General features: G+C 35.2%; 1 protein-coding gene across 2 annotated transcripts in view; it reads left to right on the top strand.

Moving 5' to 3' along the window:
• Positions 1–19,576, top strand: part of RAB27A (RAB27A, member RAS oncogene family) — a 66,020-nt gene that overhangs the window by 26,439 nt on the left and 20,005 nt on the right. For both annotated transcript variants that reach the window (XM_039865541.1, XM_039865542.1), the window contains one exon: positions 13,904–14,078. In XM_039865541.1, the coding sequence (XP_039721475.1) occupies positions 13,926–14,078 (153 nt within the window). In that variant the 5' untranslated portion in view covers positions 13,904–13,925. The remainder of the gene's footprint in view (positions 1–13,903; positions 14,079–19,576) is intronic.

The following is a 19,576-nucleotide window of genomic DNA, read 5'->3' on the forward strand; positions in this document are numbered from 1 at the left end:
AAAAAGAAAGAAAAAGAGAAAAGGCTAGTGTAAATCAGTCTTCTCAATGAAACATTTATAAGAATTTCAAACATGTATACCCTAAAGGCAGAAGCAAATAACAGCAAAGCAGCATAAGTGAATAATTTGGAGATCTCTAAATTTGGTATATGACTAATTTGAATGTAAGAATTTTTATTCCAATACAACTTAACTCATCTTAGCAAATCCCTCAAAATTTGATATTATGCAGACCACATTTACTGACTAAAATACAATAAAATTAGAAATCAACAATAACAAAAAAGCCAACCGTGATCTGAGAGGCTGATTTAGAAATTGGCTGGGTGGCTGCAAGTATATTGTAGTTCCTCAGTCCTTTTGTTTAAGTAAACTCAAGGCACACCTCATTCTATACACAGCTGCTGATAGATATGCAAACAGTCTGAATAGGTGAAACAAGGAAAGATTTCCTGAGAATCAATAAGTATATCTGATTAGACTCTATCCATTAGGTAAATTTCCTTTTCTTTCCTTTTGATTCAGCTATTAGAGAATATGATATTTAGGAACCAGTTCAACACATTATAGATATATTAACGGAGAGAGTAGACCTGAGGAGGACCAAAAAGACCCATAACTAGTTGTCTAAAGCCTATTGACAATGGGAAAGGCTAAGAATCCTCGTATAACTGTTTTAGTGGTGTTAAAACATCAAGAAATGGATTTTATTTTCTGAGCCTATTTCAGTATTTTTAAAATTTTTAGAACTTTTTAAATAAAAAATTTTAATTGATTTTTATTTAAAAATTTTAAAAATGGAGGTATAATTAACATACAATATTGTGATAGTTTCAAGTATAAAACATTATGTTTTAATATTTGTATATATAGTGAAATGATCACCACAATAAGTCTGGTTAACACCCATCGCCACATGTAGTTACAGAATTTATTTTTTGTGATGAGAACTTGAGATTTACTCTCTTAGCAACTTTCAAATATGCAATACAGTAATATTAACGATAGTCACCATTCTATATATTACATCCCGATGACTCATTTTATAACTGGGAATTTGTGCCTTTTGACTCTTTTCACCCATTTTGCTATCCCCCACAACCCCCTTCGTGCCCCACCTCTGGCAACCACCAACCTGTTCTCTAGCAATGAGCTTGGTGGTGTTTTTCTTCTCTTTTCTTTTTTTAGATTCTACATAAAAGTAAGATCTTATGGTATTTGTCTTTCTTTGTCTGATTTATTTCACTTAGTATAACACCCTCAGGGTCCATCCATGTTATCACAAATCACGGGATTTCATTCTTTATTATGGCTGGATAATATTCCTTTGTATATATTTTTCTTTATCTATTCATCCATTGATGGAGATTAGGTTGTTACTATGTCTTGGCTATTTTAAATAATGCTGCAGTGAACATGGGGTGCATATATCTTTTTGAGTTAGTATTTTTGTTTTCTTTGGATAAATACCCAGAAGTGAGATTGCTGGATCTTATGGTAGTTCAATTTTTAATTTTTTGAGGAACCATCATACTGTTTTCCATAGTCGCTACACCAATTTACATTCCCACCTGCAGTGCATAGGATTTCCTTTTCTCCACATCCTTGCCAATACTTGTTATCTCATCTTTTCAATAATGTCCATTGTAACATGTATGAGGTGATATCTCACTATGGTTTTGATTTGCATTTCCCTGATGATTAGTGATGTTAAGCATCTTTTCATGTACGTGTTCGCCATTTGTATGTCTCTGGAAAAATGTCTATTCACAGTCTCCACCTATATTTTAATAGTATATATATATATATAAAATATATATATAATATATATATTATATATATATATATATATACATAATAGTATATATTATATATATATTTGCTATTGAGTTGTGTGAGTTCTTTACATATTTTGGATATTAACCCCTCACCAGATATATGGTTTGCAAATATTTTTTTCCCATTTAGTAGGTTGTGTTTTCATTTTGTTGATGGTTTCCTTTGCTGGCAGAAGTATTCCATTGTTTTTAAAAGAATTAAGTTGCATATATTTACAGATGCTGATGTTTTAAACTCATGACCAACCTATATCAGTATACTGCCTTTTCATTAACATTATGTTAAAACCAAAACTGGCACAGTATTGAGAAGCATTTAGATTTCTGAAATGGCTCTATTTCCAGGCATAGCTAGGGAAAACTCTTTTCCTTATTGGAAAAGTCCCTGAAAACACAGCAGCATGAGTTTGTTGAGTGAGGTCCAATACCTTGAAGTTAACATGGCAGCTCACTGCGTTAGAAGGAAAGCACATATTCGTTGACTCACCAGTTATTAGTGTAAGGTCGGTTTTTGCATACACAAACTGGAATTTGGAAAGAGTACCTGGAGATGAGGGACAAGAAAGAGAAAAGGAAAAAAGAATAGAGAGGCTGTGACACGGGGTAATCGTTAGAAGTGAGGCTGTTAGAATCCAACATGAGGGTGTCATAGGGTGGATGTTAGACTGTGGGAAAGAAAACCATCTGTAAAGAGATAGAATCCTGTGTACTTTAGTAAGCCACCATGTACCCGAAGAGTATATTCCTGGGGCCAACTATAGCTGTGCCCTGATATGGTCAGCAAGGGCGAGAGTGTGGTATAGGCAGGAGAACAGAGAAGTATCTGGTGCATCTTAGCAGCCTGTAAGCATCTGTGTGCCAAACCGATGATTCAATCTAGCCTTCCAAGTAGGGCATGTGTGATGGGAGACCTCACCATTCACAGTTCCTGCAAATATGCAGTAACTGCATATCTCATCACAGAAAAGTTAAACTATGGTCTGTGTCCTTTGTTTAAGAAGTCAAGGAAATAATTACAATACACTGTAACAATCATCTTTATAAAACAACAGTGAAAATAATATCCTAGCTGCAAATGGTTGGGGCCGAAAAGGCAGGGTGGTGTTAAATTTTCTGGACACAATTTCTCTATGGAGTGAATGAATATAGAGCAATATGTTAAACAAAAGCTTTTATGGCCAAAAGGTTTAGAAAGAAAGAGTTTATTGAGCCAAATGCTAGTCAGAAAAGGACTAGGTGCTGGGGCATGAAGTCTAAATCACCAGCAGCAGGGCTAAGTGGAGAAGGAACATGTCTGCCATCCTAGAGTAGACAGATTCTTTTATATGTTATGTTTTGGGGAAGAAAGATGTAAGTTGTTTTGAAAGAATTTACATTGGTTACAGATAAAGGGGGTGGTCAAAGGTGAAGCTGGGGCAGTTCTAAGATAGGTGCACAGTCTGTAAGGAAGAAATACATACCACTTGTAATTGATGGTGGGCAACAGTCCTGAAAATTCATGCATAAGCAGGATGTGGTGGTGTCTGGTGGTCAGCTAATAGCCTCCTGGAAGTTGACTCAGAGCTCCAATATACATTCATGAATGTGAGAAGTCTCTTGTTGGTGGCCCACAGCTATTAACTGGTTAATTACTCTTGTCTCTCTCACACTCCAGCCTGCTGTAATTTAATTTAGGACATTTCAGAATTTTTCTCTTGTCAACTCATATTCTCATTTTTTTTTTAAAAAAAGGCAGTGATAAAGGATCCTCTGTCTTCCTCAGTTATTACCAACTCGGGGATATTTATCTAAATGTTTTTATTATTTGAACAGTCATCCTCAACAGGTCTTGCTTCTTCTAACTCATAATTCTTTTCATCCTAAATGTTTCTCGGAATGAAAAAAGCATCATTGCTCCTTCATGAAGTGAAGTAGTTTGCTTCTTGCTTTGGTGCGTTTCTCCTGACAGATTAACATCTTTCCTGTGTTGCAGCACATGAAAGACTTGAGGCAGGTGAGATGCAAGAGGGGAGCCAGGCTGTGTTGGTCAAAGGCTTTAGCACACATGTCCTGTATTTTGGGAGGGCAAGGCTTGGTAGAATCTGACTCCATTTCTATTGTTTGAATTTAGGGGACCCTGACTCCAGTGCCTTTCCATTTCTAGGTCTAAAATGGAAAGATGTTCTGTGTTTTGCAACCTTGAAATGCACATTCTACTATCAAGTCCTCTGAGTGCTGTGTGATTTTAATCTTCACAATCCTGGCCATGGTAGCAGCACTGTCACCCCTAATATTTCCACCTTCGAGTCTCGGGCCCAGGAGTTTGGTGGCGTTCTGACATAGCATACAGCTCTTCACTTTACCTCTTCAGAGCTTGTTAATAGCAGCATTGCCTCTGTTAATCAGTTGGACTTGCAGATATCCCACCTTCCAGGTAGCTTAAGTCACTCTGCCATTTTCAAAAAATATTTTCAGTCTATTCTTTAAATTTTATAAAGTTTCAGTGTTATTCTAAGGTTTAATGGAAGAAACACCAGACTTAAAGCTATAAGGTCAGTGTTCAAGCCTTACTCTATTGTAATCATAAGAACAGCTAGGATAGATTGATCTTCATCAGGCATTTTACTACTCACTTTACACAGGTAGATGGTGACATTCTGTTGTTTGAATTTAGGGGACCCTGACTCCAGTGCCTGTTATCACTGCCTTCTATGTGCTGACAAGCAGCAACCACTACACGGAAGGAGACTTTACAGATTTTGTATTTCTATCGAATTCTTGGAGACTTCCCAGCTTCTTGGTGTCATTAAGAAGCACATTTAACCATAGGTTGGACATTCCATCGCAGTGACATATAGTTATGTCCCTCAAGGGGCTGCTTTCACATTATTTGAGATATTACTCAGCGAACCAAACAACCACGCATATTGCCACTGTATTGCTTATATTTTCCAAGTGACATGTTCTACAGTGTGCTCTTTTTCCTGTTACCCTATATCTATAAAACAAGACGTACTTGTCACAAACTATAAGTAATATAACACCCAGTGTTTTGGTAAATTTACTTTCCATAAATTCCTATAAACACCCATTCTGATCCTAAAAGAGGCTTAGGCAACAAATAATATCTTTTGAGTAAATATATCAATGGTCTCCATAAATAATTTTTTAAAAAGCCAGTATCTCATTTGAGTCATTGACAATGGTCATGGAGAACATTTTCTGCTTTCAAGAATCATTTCATCCCCCATATTTCTTAATGTATAGTTGTTTATATTTTTGTTTACTGAATTATGTTGGTCACCTACTGAGATGATAGTGACATTTCAGAAATTGTAGGTCAACTACTGGATTGAGAATGTTTATTTTTTCTTTATCCTGGTTTTTCTCTTTAATATTTATAAAGAATTTCAAATGTCTGTAGGAAGTTTTTGCAAATGAAGATATGTTTAGATGTCCTGGCAGTATTTGGAAATGTGTATTTAATTCAACAGTATTTACAGATAATTTTATGGGTTTTTTTTTTCTCTGAATAACATGCTATGTTGGATAGTACCATCTACCAGAAGTTAGTCTTTTCACTTTGTCTAAATGTGGAAAATGGAATATCCTGTGTAGCAGGCACATCTATAAATATTAAGCCAAAAGATATGCAAATTTAGATCCTGTTAGTTTTTAGCCATGAACGTCTCCCCTCACAGTTACGGGTAGATCTATGATATTACTAAAAAACACTGTATGATAGAAATGCATTTATGAATCATAGGTTATAGGTGACTATCTAATGCAGTTATAATCAAATATTCTGAATTTGGATAACATCTATAATAAGGAGACAAGAAAGAGCTAGATTCCAATCTCCTTCTATGTTTCAAAACCATTCTGTTTCTGCTTGTTTCTGCCTGAGATCTTTGCACAAACAAGACAGGCTCTTTGTTTACATTTCATCTATTCCACTCTCAACTCATTCAGGATGCCAGAAACCTATCTATTTACACCGAGACCAGAAATTGAGAGGAGGAGGCTCATGTGCACAGAGGGCAGAGGCTGTCTCCTCTTGTGGAAATGGGAAGTCTCACTATTGGACAGTACAGATCTTGCTTTTGTAGTGAAAGTAGGTGTTTTCACTTCACGATATGGAATTGCAATGGCCTTAGAGAGAGGTAGCCAGGGATTATTTGGCAAACACAAGTTGGCTCTACTGAGATCTTAGTACATTATAAAATGCCTCTCCTGTCCTGCCCCACTCTGTGTGACTTCTCTTCCCCTTTTCTGCTATCTCTATTATTTGTGAACTCCAGAATGCCAGGTATGAGTCAACAATGATGCCATAAACAAACAAACAAACAAACACACACGAAAAGCCTACTGCTTTTTAACATCAAAGTTAAACACTGATAGACTTTATAGTTCTATGCGTCATTGGTATATGAACATTTTTCTCCAGTGGATCCCTGGATAGGGGATATTAAAATGTCTGAAAGAATACGTGGCAATATAGTTCTAAAAAAATGCTGATGTTCTATGCTGTAATCTGAAAAGTAATAGTTATATTCACATGTTCTTATTTCTACATAGGAACCACTTTGGACTAGGGCAAGTAAAAATTATAAGTTATGTAGGACCACTGTAATATGTTATTACTTTTCAGTAAAAAATTACTTACAATGTACCGCATGTTTACTTTTTAAAAACTTTCTCTTTATTCTCTATTGAGCTTCACATTTTTATTCCTTTCACTTCACCACATGAATGCCAAAAATGTGACTTATTTATACATCTGCAGGGAAAAAGCAATATGGGGATGTGAAATTTGATGTCATGTTGTGTTATGTTTATGAGGGAAAATTAAAATGTTCATAAGGATTGGCTTCTTTGAAAACCCAAAGAAGCAGGTATAGTCAATAGAACTTAAGTCTAAGGTCTAAGGTAGAGAAGAAATAAGAAAATGCATTTTCCATGTTGATTATCGGCTCCCCATTGTTCTGTGGCACCAAGCACAGAATAAGCATTAAATAAATATTTGTTGAATGAAGGAGTGAATGAGAGAGCCAGAAGTATCTTTACAGAAAACTTCAGGTGGCACAAGGGAAAATAACCTTGATTTGGTACAAAAGAACCAAGCTCAATATGAGTCTACAAGGAAATGAAAAAATTCATGATTTTTCTGCTTTCTTTCTCTTTTGCAACCATAGGAAAGAAAGACACAGAAAGAGGATTTACAGGAAATGGTATAAGATTTATATATTCTTGGATTTGCCATGAACAAGAAGCAGAGAAGCCTTCAGTATGTGACTTCTCTCCTTAGGGGAGCCCATCAGAGGGAAAGACTTTCTGTTAGAGGGGATGCAGGGACAGAAGTACAGATCCTTCATCCCAATATCTCTGTGTCCAAGCCTTTGTCATAAAGCAATTTATCACCATAGCTACTGGTACTATACCTCTTGGTATATTATAAAAATGCCTCTTCAGAAAACTTTTGATTTCTGAATCAAAACAACTATAACTGAGGATTTTGGCTGTTAAGGAAGGGATACAGATAGAACAAAAATCTTGATACATTAGAAAAGAATATAGGATTGGAATTCAGAAGGCATGGGATCCAGCTCAGCCCCTTGTTTAACCAGCTGGTAGATTTCAGACCATTCACTTGCCTTTCTTTTCTGGGCCTCAGTTTTCTCTTCTGGAAATTAGAGCATCCAACTGGTAAACATTCCAGCTCTGAAATTTCCCCAAAGCACACAGATAAAACTCAATGTGTGATTGGAATGCTAAGGTAGCTCTTTTGATGGATAGAGACCCCATAAGTGATTGCATCAAAATTGAATTTCTTTCTGATTATTCTAAAGGTCAGGTACTGGTTACATTAAGAACAGGTTATAAAATTACATGGCTTGCTAATAAGAACTTGATGAGGCTACTAATAGTGCTAAAGACAAGTTTTAATTATTGAACACTTAACACAAACCAAGCAATGTGCTAAAAGCTTTCTGTGGATTATGTCACTTAATTCTTAAAATAACCCAATGAGGTTAGTGAAGGTATCACTATTTTACAGTTGAAAGAATGGAGGCTTAATTTGAAGAACTTGGGCCAGGTCACACAGAGTCAGGATTTGGACTCAAGCCTACTTGCCATCACATTAAGAAAACATCACTCTGTATAAGCCCTGTACAGACATTAAGTTCCCTTTAAGGATGATGAGCAGATTAAATAAAATCATTCATGTTTGGTATGCTTTGTGGCACATGGTACTTCAGTCAATATTATCCCTCCCTTCCTTTTTACTCTCTGTACTAAATATGGGAGTTAGAGGGGGGAAATTTGGCTTTCATGAAATGGCTGGCATATCTGGAGGAGTTTTAGAATGATTCTGCCTAATGATAGGGGATCCTAAAGTCAGAGTCTATGACTGACTTTAATAGGAAGCTTCATGGAGAATTTGGGTTGTGGTGTGTGTGAGAGAGAGGGGGCGTGAGAGAAAGTGGGAGAGGAGAGAGAGAGAGAGAGAGAGAGAGAGAGAGAGAGAATCTTTCCCTTTTGTCCTTAACTAAAACCACTCTCTTCTATTTTATTCCCTGAAAAGCCGATTAAAATATATTTTATTTTTTAAATAAAGAAGATCGCTGACTTTCTCTCACCAGGCAATTATCACCACATAGTACATGTTGAGGAAGTGGGTGTTCCTCGCTTTCTATTGTCTATCTGATGAGAGTGAGGGTGGAGAGCCCTTTGAAAAAATATTTGTGTAAGGAGGAGAGCCGAATAAGTCTTTTGCATCTGAATAAGAAAGTCTTTTGTATCTCCCCAATTGGGGGCATTCTTGACTTTTTAAGAGACTTTTCTTGAAGTAGTTAGATGCTACTTCCTCAAGGAGGTACAGAGTTTAAAGAAATGACCTTAAGTTCAAGTGCTCTTCATAAATCCTTATTTTTTACCTTATTAAATTTTAGTTTAAGGACTCAGTTCTTATAGTTCTAGGAAAGAAAGGACTATTGTCTACATATTGATCTTTGGAAGATAGATTGCTAGATGATTGAATAGCAGTTAATTCTTATATAGAACTTACTGTGTGCCAGCCACTGTTTCAACCTTTATATGTATACCCAGTTTAATCCTCACAACAGCCATCTGAGATAGGGTTACTGTTGTCTTTCATCAAATCTAAAATGTATTGATGGTGCATTCTTGACCTTGTTAGAAGATGCTCATCAAAGGTTTTCATACAACTGTATCTCCAATGCCATCTGATTTAATAGCAACTGCGAGATATCATGCATTGTAAGACTCTGAAATGTAAGACCTACCCCAATTTTAAAGAATTTAAAATAAGAAGGCATATACATGTTAGAATTAATAAAATAGGATATCATTTTCATTTTACAGATGAAGAACCCAAGGCAAAAGAGATTAAAATTTTCAAAATTACATGACCGGATTCATATCCAGATGATTTGGTTCTAGAGTCCATGCTCTTAACCTCTACTTTTTTCTTTCTTTCAACAATATGTTGGAGTTGAGCCCACGCTAACACGTGGAGAGACTGCCCAAGATCCAGTTACTCATCCTCTCATTGTGGCATGTGTGACGGAATGTGTGTGGTGTGCACCACCTGCATCTAGGGCTGTTATGAGGATTGGTACACTATGAAGTCCTTGACACGTGGGCATCTGGTCTAGGCTTCTGACCCATTTTTAGCAAAAGCAATGCAATTGGGAAGCCTCGATGACTGGCTTCCCAGGCATCAATAGGCTGAAGTACTAGTTCGAAACAGTGTGCACAAAATGTTTAGGTGCCCCAAATGTCAAATTCTGTACTGTGTGTTTTTACTGTTTCCCTCTTTACTCTAAAATGCTGACATAGAAGTAATTTATGTAATTTCCATACTTGGGGTGTGGTGTATTTTCTTTCCTGACAGCAGACCCCAGTAACACCACTCAGGACTTGACTAACAAAGATAAGAAACAAAACAATATTTTAAATGAAGATGGTTCTATATGAAGACTTACCAGCAGTTGAACCTTAAGTTATCTTCACTGAGTGGTGAAGAGCAGTGGTGAGATAGCCATGTGTGGTACTGCAGGGTGAGTTTAGCATTGTAGTTTGTTATGGACTAGAATTCTTTTCTGCTGAAAGGTGGAATGATTTCTTTAATTCCAAGCCTTGACTGACTAAACTGCAAGTTCGGGTAAGGAGCCTATCACCATCAATACCCTGTCCAAATACCCTGAAAAATCTCTGTTATCACTTTGAGGACTTGCCTGCTCCCTGAATTCTTTTATTTCCTTGCAGCTTCTTTACTCTTTAGAATTCTGTCTCTGCTAACTCAGACCAGATTGGTCACTGGCCAATTTAGACAAACTCTACATAGCCTCCAGATTTGCTAAAAGTTTCCCCAACTGAAATTTCTGTTTTATTGTTGGATTATGGGTTAATATTTTGCTGAGATAAAACGGGAAGTGAGCTCTCAACCAAGGAAGACTGTGTTACTCATCACGCCTTTCCCTATTATTTATCATAGTCTTCTCTGCTAGTACTTCTTTCTCCCAACCTGTTTGCTGTACTCTAACATGGAATAAGCTGTTCAAGTGTAGAAAGAAACTGTACTGTGATGGAGATAAAATTTTGGGTACCGACTACCTTCAACTGAGGTAATTATAAGTAAAATTTTAAGTTTGTTGGTTCAGTGCAAGTGTAAAGCACCGAACCATTGCTTTTGGGGCTTCTGATTGTCATTTTATGCATCTAGTCTTGAACTGTTTGAACGTCCGATCAGTCAATTTGAATTGTTTTCAATCAGTTTTTATCAGTCTAAGCCAGTAAAAACCATTTTATAGATGACTTGAACTAGTTACAAGCAGTTTGATAAAATTAGAGCAAGTATGACCCAGTCAGAGATAGATTTAATTGGTTGGCACTAACTTGATTCAGTAAATTACTCTGAACCACTTCAACTATGTGAGCCACTCAGAACTTGTTTGTTCAGGTATGAACTTATTAGAGCTAACTAAAATCAGTCTGAAGCAATTTGAGCTATTTAAACCAGACCCAAATAATTTTGGTTAGATACATCTGGTTTTCTAGCCAGAATGGTTTTAGATCAATCAGAAATGGTTTTGTAGGTAGAACCTCCTTTAACTCAACTTTTTCACTCTGCACTATTATGAATCATCCAGATTCTTTTGAACAAGTATGAACTTGTTAGAATGGACTGAAATGTTTTATACAGATTTGAACCTGTTTTTAGGCGGATTACAACTCTTTTGAAATTGACCTTATCTATTTGAAATGAATTGAAATTGTTTGAACCAGCCTCAAAAGATCAGAATTAGTTTGAAAGTGATCTTTGTTGACTCGGCAAACTACTCTGAGGAAGTCAGCAATCTTCAGTGCTAGAAATATAGGTTTTGAGTTGCCTAGTGGCAATTTCAGAACTTGTTCTAGGCCTTCAGAGCCAGTCTGATCTTTCCAAAATGGGGAGAAGGAAGTGAGCTAACATTTACTGAGCACCCAGCATATGCCGAGTGTTGCGCTGGACACTCCACAAAGAGTATTCCATTCAATCTTTAGAACAATGGTGTGAGGTAGTGTATATTATTTTCTTTTTAATAGAATGGAAACATGCAAAACCAAGTCTCAAAGACATCTGGGTAGCTGGGTGGTGGGAAACATAGGATTCAATCAAGCTCTGCTTGACTTTAGAGGTCATGTGTTTCGTGATAGGCTACCTTGTATGATATTATACCTAGTCATTTTTGAGCCCAACATGCATTTTTGAAAACTTGAGTAATAGCATGAAGCTTGGGGTAGAGTGGACATTGGACTTGGAGTTAGGAGACCTATGTTCTAGACTACACCAATGAGTTAACCTCTCTGGGTTGTTTTGTCCTTTAGAAAACTGAACCTGGATAATGAAAGTTTTAAGCATTTATTTTCAGATAACAAGACGGATAATTGTCTAAAAGTGCACTCTGAACAGTAGAAACTATTATTAACACTGATGGTGGTATCTATACCTTCAGTTGTGGTATTTGGTTTGTTAACACTTCCTTTGCGATGGCTTGGTTTGGAAACAAACTTGTGTATTGCTATCAACATGAATAGGAAAAAAAACCCATGAAGATCATTTGTAGACTTAGATGTGTGATTTTTCTCTCCTGATAACAAAATATATTCATTTTCGGTGCAGCAGAGATAGTTTCATTTGTCTTTAAATTCCATTCAAGAGGTTTTAGAGAATTCTACAGTAGCGATGCCATTGGTGACAGCATTTTTTCCTGTACCTTAAGTCATATAAAAACATAATTATAGAAATGACTGACTTTTTCAAACTAAAAGTAAAGAGGAAATAAGGTAGCCGCAGCGTCTTCTTGCATCACTCTTATTGCAGAGTTTGGAGTTGCTTACTGCTGCTTCCTTATTCATTTTGAGGGGCACCCCAAAATGATTAAACATTATCTGGACATGCTTTTCAGTTTTTAGTTCTTGTTTCTGAATAATTTGGAGCCAAGTGAGGTGCTGTGATATAATATTAGAATATTTATTTGTACCCAAATGGTCATCTTCTGGAGAAGAATTCTATCATATACCATTACTACTGGCAACCTACACCTGTGAAAACAAAAGCTATAACATAGAAAATCCATCATCCATAAAGTGTCACTCTTTATAGTGTGCAAATAGAATTATGAATGTTTGTAGAGGCTCTGCCCTTATTGACGACCAGCCATATCTGAATGTGAAGTCATAGACCTGCACTAAGGCACTCTGAGGAAGTACACTGCAGTGGCTCTTGGGGCTCAGCATTTAGGAATTTTGAGCATAAGGTGAGTCACCAAATTGAGGATTGGGTCAGAGAGGCAACCTTGAAAATCAATAAAGGTCCTTGACTGAGCTTTTATTAATTTTATAAATCTATTAAAATAATCCTATAGGAAGCATTGAGAATTGTAAAGTTCCTGGATATGGGGCTGGGTGAAAAGGAGACAGTCAGAGGAAAATCAGCAGCATCCAATGTAGGTAATCTGATTTTAGATGGGCGAATATGTGTGCTTGAATGGGCAGGTAGAGTTGTCAGTGGTAGTGGGGTAGTTGATTATTTTTCTAATTTTCAGGACAGTTTATTGGTATGAGAAATGAGAGAATGAAAAGACATAAGCCTTCCCTAGAGACAGACTGTATACACTCTTACTCAGACTAATATTTTGAATATTTTGAATCTATTGAGAGGATAAAAGCAAATCATGAAAAGTGCTGATTGCCAAGGATAAAAAATAAGCGTGGTTAGGTCTTGCTGGTAAAAACAAGAATTTTTCTTCTGTAACATGAAGAGCTAAATCGGTACCAGTTCTTGTTAGAATACCAAAGCAAGTATAGGCGAACAAGTCCTTCGTGGTGGAACTCTAGTTTCTGAGCAGTGACTGCTCAAATCTGGAACTCAGTTCCTAAGCAAGCGGTGATAGTCCAGAAAAGTCTAATTTAATATGTAGCATATAATTATAACATATAAGAAAGCTGCAAGCCAAATTTTACTTGTGAATTTAGCATTGTCTTTGAAGGGACTGTAATGACACGTGAAAAAGAATAGAATAAATGAAATTGTCTAGATGTCTAAATAAAAAAAGAGAAAAGCAAAGGATCCAGAACTAGGAGGCTTTGAAAAAGAAGGGAGAATTGGAACCACTTGTGCCCTAAGAATTATTGTTATTTTTGTAATATTCTCCTTCCTCCTTTCTTTTTTTTTTCAAAATTTTTATTCTCTATGATCTTGCATTTAGGACTTAGTGACCATTTTATTCTTGATTATCATTCTTATTTGGAATTTTTGTCTTAACAGTACTATAATATACACATTAAATTTAAACTAAACCGTTATTTGCTATTTCAGTAGCAACACTTCTAGCAAGTTATTAGGTTCTTGAGATCAATGAATAATATCTAATCCTCTCCTCAGGACCGTTAGGCATATAGATATTACATGGAAGTACTTGTTGAACTGGGTATTAAAGTAAGTCATTTTACTCATGGAGGATTCTAATATTCTGTAATGGATTTTAAGTAAATATGCATTTGTTTGTATTTTGCAGGTGAACCACTGAGTTCTTCATTATGTCTGATGGAGACTATGATTACCTCATCAAGTTTTTAGCTTTGGGAGACTCTGGAGTAGGGAAGACCAGTGTGCTTTACCAGTATACAGATGGTAAATTTAACTCCAAATTTATCACAACAGTGGGCATTGATTTCAGGGAAAAGAGAGTGGTAAGTCCTGTATCCTTCTTTATAACAATATAATCTCCGAGTCCACATTTGCCTGTCTGGTTAGTTAATTTTATAGGAATTAGGAAGACAAGGGTTGGAATCTAAAATTAAAGGGTACATATAAAAGTGTATTATGTTTACTCTGGACAATGTGATTTCAAGGGCTGTGCGGAAGGATGCTTTATACAAAACCGAGCAGATAAAGTAGAAGTGAAGATTCTTTTCAGCTTTCCCTTGATACCTTTTTGGCTTGTGTCTTCCCTCTGAACTCCACAAATTTATTTGTCTACCTTTGCCATGAAGCCCACAAACCACCTAGGCCCTTATGGTACTGTTTTGTGAGCTATTTCTCCTACCTTTGATATCATTCTTAATGGCTTTTCTCTTAATTAGGCCTCAGAATCCCACATGGAACACTAAATGGCAGAACTCATCACTGCCGCCAGGAGTGTGAAGTTAGAGTAGGAGTGGGAATGCTGGTAGTGCATGTTGATCTGGGAAGTAACCAAGGGAACCGAGATTCTGCAGAATGATGAGGGAGGGAAGAGGTTTTTTGTTTTTTGTTTTTTTTTAAATGGACAACAAGACTGAAAATTTTTCTGGTGGTGAGGGGAAGCCAGGAAGATACTGGGTCAGAATTGCTGAGTGAAGAGGGCCTTTCCCATAAACTACATTTCTTGCTAAAAGATTGACTTATCATGAGCAGGTCAACAAGTGGTCAGGAGATTAATGACAAAGACTCTTCAATGGAACATATTCTACCTGGGAAAGAAACAGGGCCTCTGGCTTCTAGGACAGAAGCATTCATTCTCTCCTACCACTCTAAGTCTTTCTTTCCACTACCAGAGTCTTAAAAGAAACTCAAACCCACTGAGTAAGAATAGAATTTTCATGAAATTTTCAGTATTGACATATAATTGATAGAATTAATATGTATGATTATATTTATTATTTCCCATTTTATAACCTTGTTTTAAAAAATAGCTTTATTGAGATATGATTCATATAACATAAAATTCACCCATTTAATGTGTACAATTTAGTGGTTTTTAGTATATTTACAGTTGTGCAACCATCACTACTTTTTAATTTTAGAATGTTGTATCACCCCAAAAGAAACTTCATGCATTTTAGTGGTCATTCCCCATTTCTCCTTCCCACAGCCACTAATGCGCTCTCTATGGATTTGCCTATTCTGTACATATCATATAAATGGAATCATACAATATGTGGCCTTTTATGTCTGGCTTCTTTCACTTAGCATAATGTTTTTCAAGATTCATCCATGTTGTAGCATGTATCAGAATATGATTTTGTTTTATGACCAAATAACATTTCATTGTATTGATATATCACATTTATTTATCCATTCATCCATTGGTGGACATTTGGGTTGTTTGACTTTTTAGCTGTTATGCATAATGCTTCTATTAACATTCATATACATTTTTCTTTTGTGTAGACTTATGTTTTCAAATCTCTTGGGTATATAGGCCTAGAAGTAGAATTGATTGGCCGTGATCCTTTCTGTTTAACTTTGAGAGCTTTCAAATTTTTCCAAAGATGTTGCACCATTTTACATTTCCAGCAACGTATGAGGGTTCCAATTTCTTTATATCCTCACCAATTCCCGTTATTGTCTATTTGACTATAGCTATTCTGAGAGGTGTGAAATGGTGCCTCAGGTAGGTTTGACTTGAATTTCCCCGGAGATAGATGTTATCAAGCAATCATCTTTGCATGTGCTTATTGGCCACTTGTATATCATTTTTGAAGAAATGTCCATTCGGATCCTTTGTCTATTCTGAAATTGGTTGTCTTTTTGTTGTTAAATTTTAAGAGATTTTTTAATGCATATTCCAGATAAATGTTCTCATTAGATATATGACACACAAAGAGTTTTAACTCTTACATTAGGTTTATTATATATTTTGAGCTAATTTTTGTGTATGATGTGAATAGTGGTTCAACTTTAATTTTAGGGTCATCTTTTTAATTTCTACAAAGAAGCCAGCTGATATTCTGATAATGATTGCATTGAATCTGTAGATCAAATTGGGAAGTATTGGTATCTTAACAATATTAAGTCCTCTGATCCATGAACATGGAATGTTTTTTCTTTTATTCAGTTCTTCTTTCTTTTAACAATGTTTTGTAGCTTTTGGAGTATAAGTTTTACATTTCTTTTGTTAAATTTATTCCTAAGTATATTAATCTTTTTTATGATATTGTAAATTGTTTCCTTAATTTCATTTTTGAATTGTCATTGCCAGTGTATAGAAACACAATTTATTTTGTAAATTAATCTCGTGTAGTGGAATCTTGCTGAACTTGTTTATTCATTCTGATTGTGTGTGTGTGTGTTTATTGTGTGTGTATTTATTCTTTAGAATTATCTATGTTAAAGATCACATCATTTTCTGTTTTACCTCTTCTTTTCCAATTTGGACATGTTCTATTTGTTTTTCTTTCCCTATTGCCATGGTAAGAACCTCTAGTAAAATGTCTGGTTTTTGATCTTGGGGAGAAATCATTCAGATGTGCACCATTAAGTATAATATAGCTGTGTGTTTTTCATAGCTGCTGTTTTTTAGGTTGAGGACATTCCCTTCTATTCCTAACTTGTTGAGTGTTTTTATCATGAAAGGTGCTGGATTTTTTCAAATGCTTTTTCTGCATCTATTGAGGTGGTCATGTGGTTTTAATCCTTTATTTTTTTAGTCCTATATTACTATGGTGTATTGATTGATTTTTTATATGTTAAACCAACCTTGCTGTTCCTGTGATAAATTTCACTTGGTCGTGGTATATAATCCTTTTTATAAGTTGCTGGATTCTGTTTGTCAGTATTTTAATGTCTATATTCAGAATGGATATTGGTGTGTAGTTTTTTTTCTTTCTCATGATATCTTTAGTTTTTGTATTAGGATAATGTTGGCCTCATAAAATGGGTTGAGATGGGTTTTCTATATTTTGGAAGAGTTTAGTAATGATCGATGTTGATTCTTCTCTATACATTTGATTGAATTTACCAGTGAAGACGTTTGGGCCTGACCTTTCCTTTGTGGAAAGATTTTTGATTACTGATTCAGTCTACTTATCAGTTTTATATATATATTTAGATTTTCTATTTCTTCTGTAGTTTCAGTTGTTAGCGTCTAGGAATTTTTCCATTTCTTCTAGGTTTTCTAAATTTTTGGCATACAGTTGTTCGTAGTATTCCTTTATAATCTTTTTATATATGGAAGGTTGGTGTGTAGCCCTTTTTTTCTACTTCTGATTTTAGGAAATAGAGTCTTCTGTTTTTATCTTTGGTCAGTCTAGCTAAAGGTTTATCAATTTCATTTATTTTCACTCTAATCTTTATTATTATTTTTTCTTCTGCTTGCTTTGGGTTTATTTTACTCTTATTTTTCTAGTTTCTTAAGGGTGACAGTTAATTTATTGATTTGAGCTGTTTCTTGCTTTTTAATATAGGTGCTTACTGCTTTAAATTTCCCTCTGAGTACTGATTTTGTTTCATTGGATAACTTTTTTGTATGTTGTGTTTTTGTTTTTAATCGTCTGAAAGTATTTCACGTGTAACTGAGAAGAATGTGAATTATACAGTTTTTAGGGGAAATGTTCTGTAGATGTATGTCTAGTTAGTTTAGAGTGTTGTGAAAGTCTTCTATTTCCTTCTTCATCTGCCTACTTGTTCTATCCATTAATGAAAGTTGAATATTGAGGTCTCTGAATATTATTGTTGAATTATTTATTTCTCTCTTTTTATCTCTATACATTCTTAATGGAGTGACACTTTTATCATTATTAAATATATTTCCTTGTCTCTAATACCAATTTTTGTCTTAAAGTCTATTTTGTCTGGTGTTAGCATAGCCATTCCAACTGCCTTTTGATAACTGCATGGTATACGTTTTTTCAGACTTTTACTTACAGCCTCTTTGTGTCTTTGAATCTAAAGTGTGTCTCAGGTAGACAACATATAGATGGATCACAACTTCTATCTTTCTCTCTCTATCCCCCTCTCTCATTCTTTCTTCTTTTATTATGATGACATTCATTAACAAAATCCAGTGTTTCAAAGTGTACAATTCAACAGTAAGGCATACATATATTGCATTGTATGTTCATTACCCACAGTTAAATTTCTATCTGTCACCACATATTTGACCCCTTTTACCCCATCTACCCTCTCCTCTGGTAACCACTAGTCTCATGTCCATGAGCCTCTGTTTGTTTGTCCTGTTTGTTGCTTTTAGGTTTATATCCCACATGTAAGTGTTATCATGTGGTTTTCAACTTTTTCTGTCTGGCTTATTTCGCTTAGTATGATTATCTCAAAGTCCATCCATGTTGTCACAAATGGCAGTATTTTATCTCTTCTTATAGCTAAGTAATATTCCATTGTATATATGTACCACAACTTCTTTATGTAACAATCTATTGTTAGACACTTTGATGGATCACAGTTTTTAATCATTCTGCCAATCTCTTCCTTTCATTTGGAGTCTTTAATCCATTTTCATTTAATAAAATTACTGATAAAGTAGGATTTATATCTGTCACTTTGCTACTTGTTTTCTATGTGTCTTATGTTTTTTATTTCTCTATTTCTTCATGACTGCTTTATTTTGGTATATATTTTTTAAGGTACCATTTTAATTACCTTGTTATTTTTTTTACCATATATTTTTTGAGTTATTTTGTTAATAGTTTCCCCTGGGGATTACAATTATCATCTTAATTTTTAACAATCTAGTTTGGTTTAATGCCAACTTAATTTCAATACTATACAAACTCTGCTCTTCTATGGCTCCATTTCCTACTCTTTCCTTTGCACTATTATTGTTATACAAATTATATCTTTATGTGCTGTGTGCCCATCAACACAGATTTGTAATTATTTTGTGTTGTTGTGTTTTAATCAGATGGAAGAAAAAAGTTGCAGAAATACATTTATACTATCTTTTATATTTACCTACGTAGTTACCTTTACTGGTGCTCTTTATTTCTTTGGATGGATTTAAATTATTGCCTAGTGTTCTTTCATCTCAACCTGAAGCATTATCTTTATATTTCTTATAAGGCAGTTCCGCTAGCAATGAATTTTCTATTTTTGTTTATCTGGAGATACCTTAACTTCTGTTTCAATTTTAAATGATGGCATTGCTGGATATAGAATTCTTGGTTGCTGGTCTTTTTTCTTTCAGCACTTTGATTATGTTATCCTACTGCCTTTTGACCTCCAGTCAAATCAACTCTTAGTCTTATTGGGATCCCTTGTATGTGAGGACTCACTTTTCATTTGCTGCTTTTAAGATTCTTTGGATTTGAAAGTTTGATAATGATGTATCTAGTCAGTCTTTATGAGTTTATCTTTCTTGGAGTTTGCTGAGTTTCTTGAATGTGCAGGTAAATATTTTTCATCAAATTTGGGAGATTTTTGGCTATTATTTCTTCAAAAAAAATTTTGGCCTCTTTTCATCTCTTCTCTT

The sequence above is a fragment of the Pteropus medius genome, unplaced genomic scaffold, assembly GCF_902729225.1.
Source record: "Pteropus medius unplaced genomic scaffold, Ma_sr-lr_union100, whole genome shotgun sequence".
Classification (NCBI taxonomy): Eukaryota; Metazoa; Chordata; class Mammalia; order Chiroptera; family Pteropodidae; genus Pteropus; species Pteropus medius.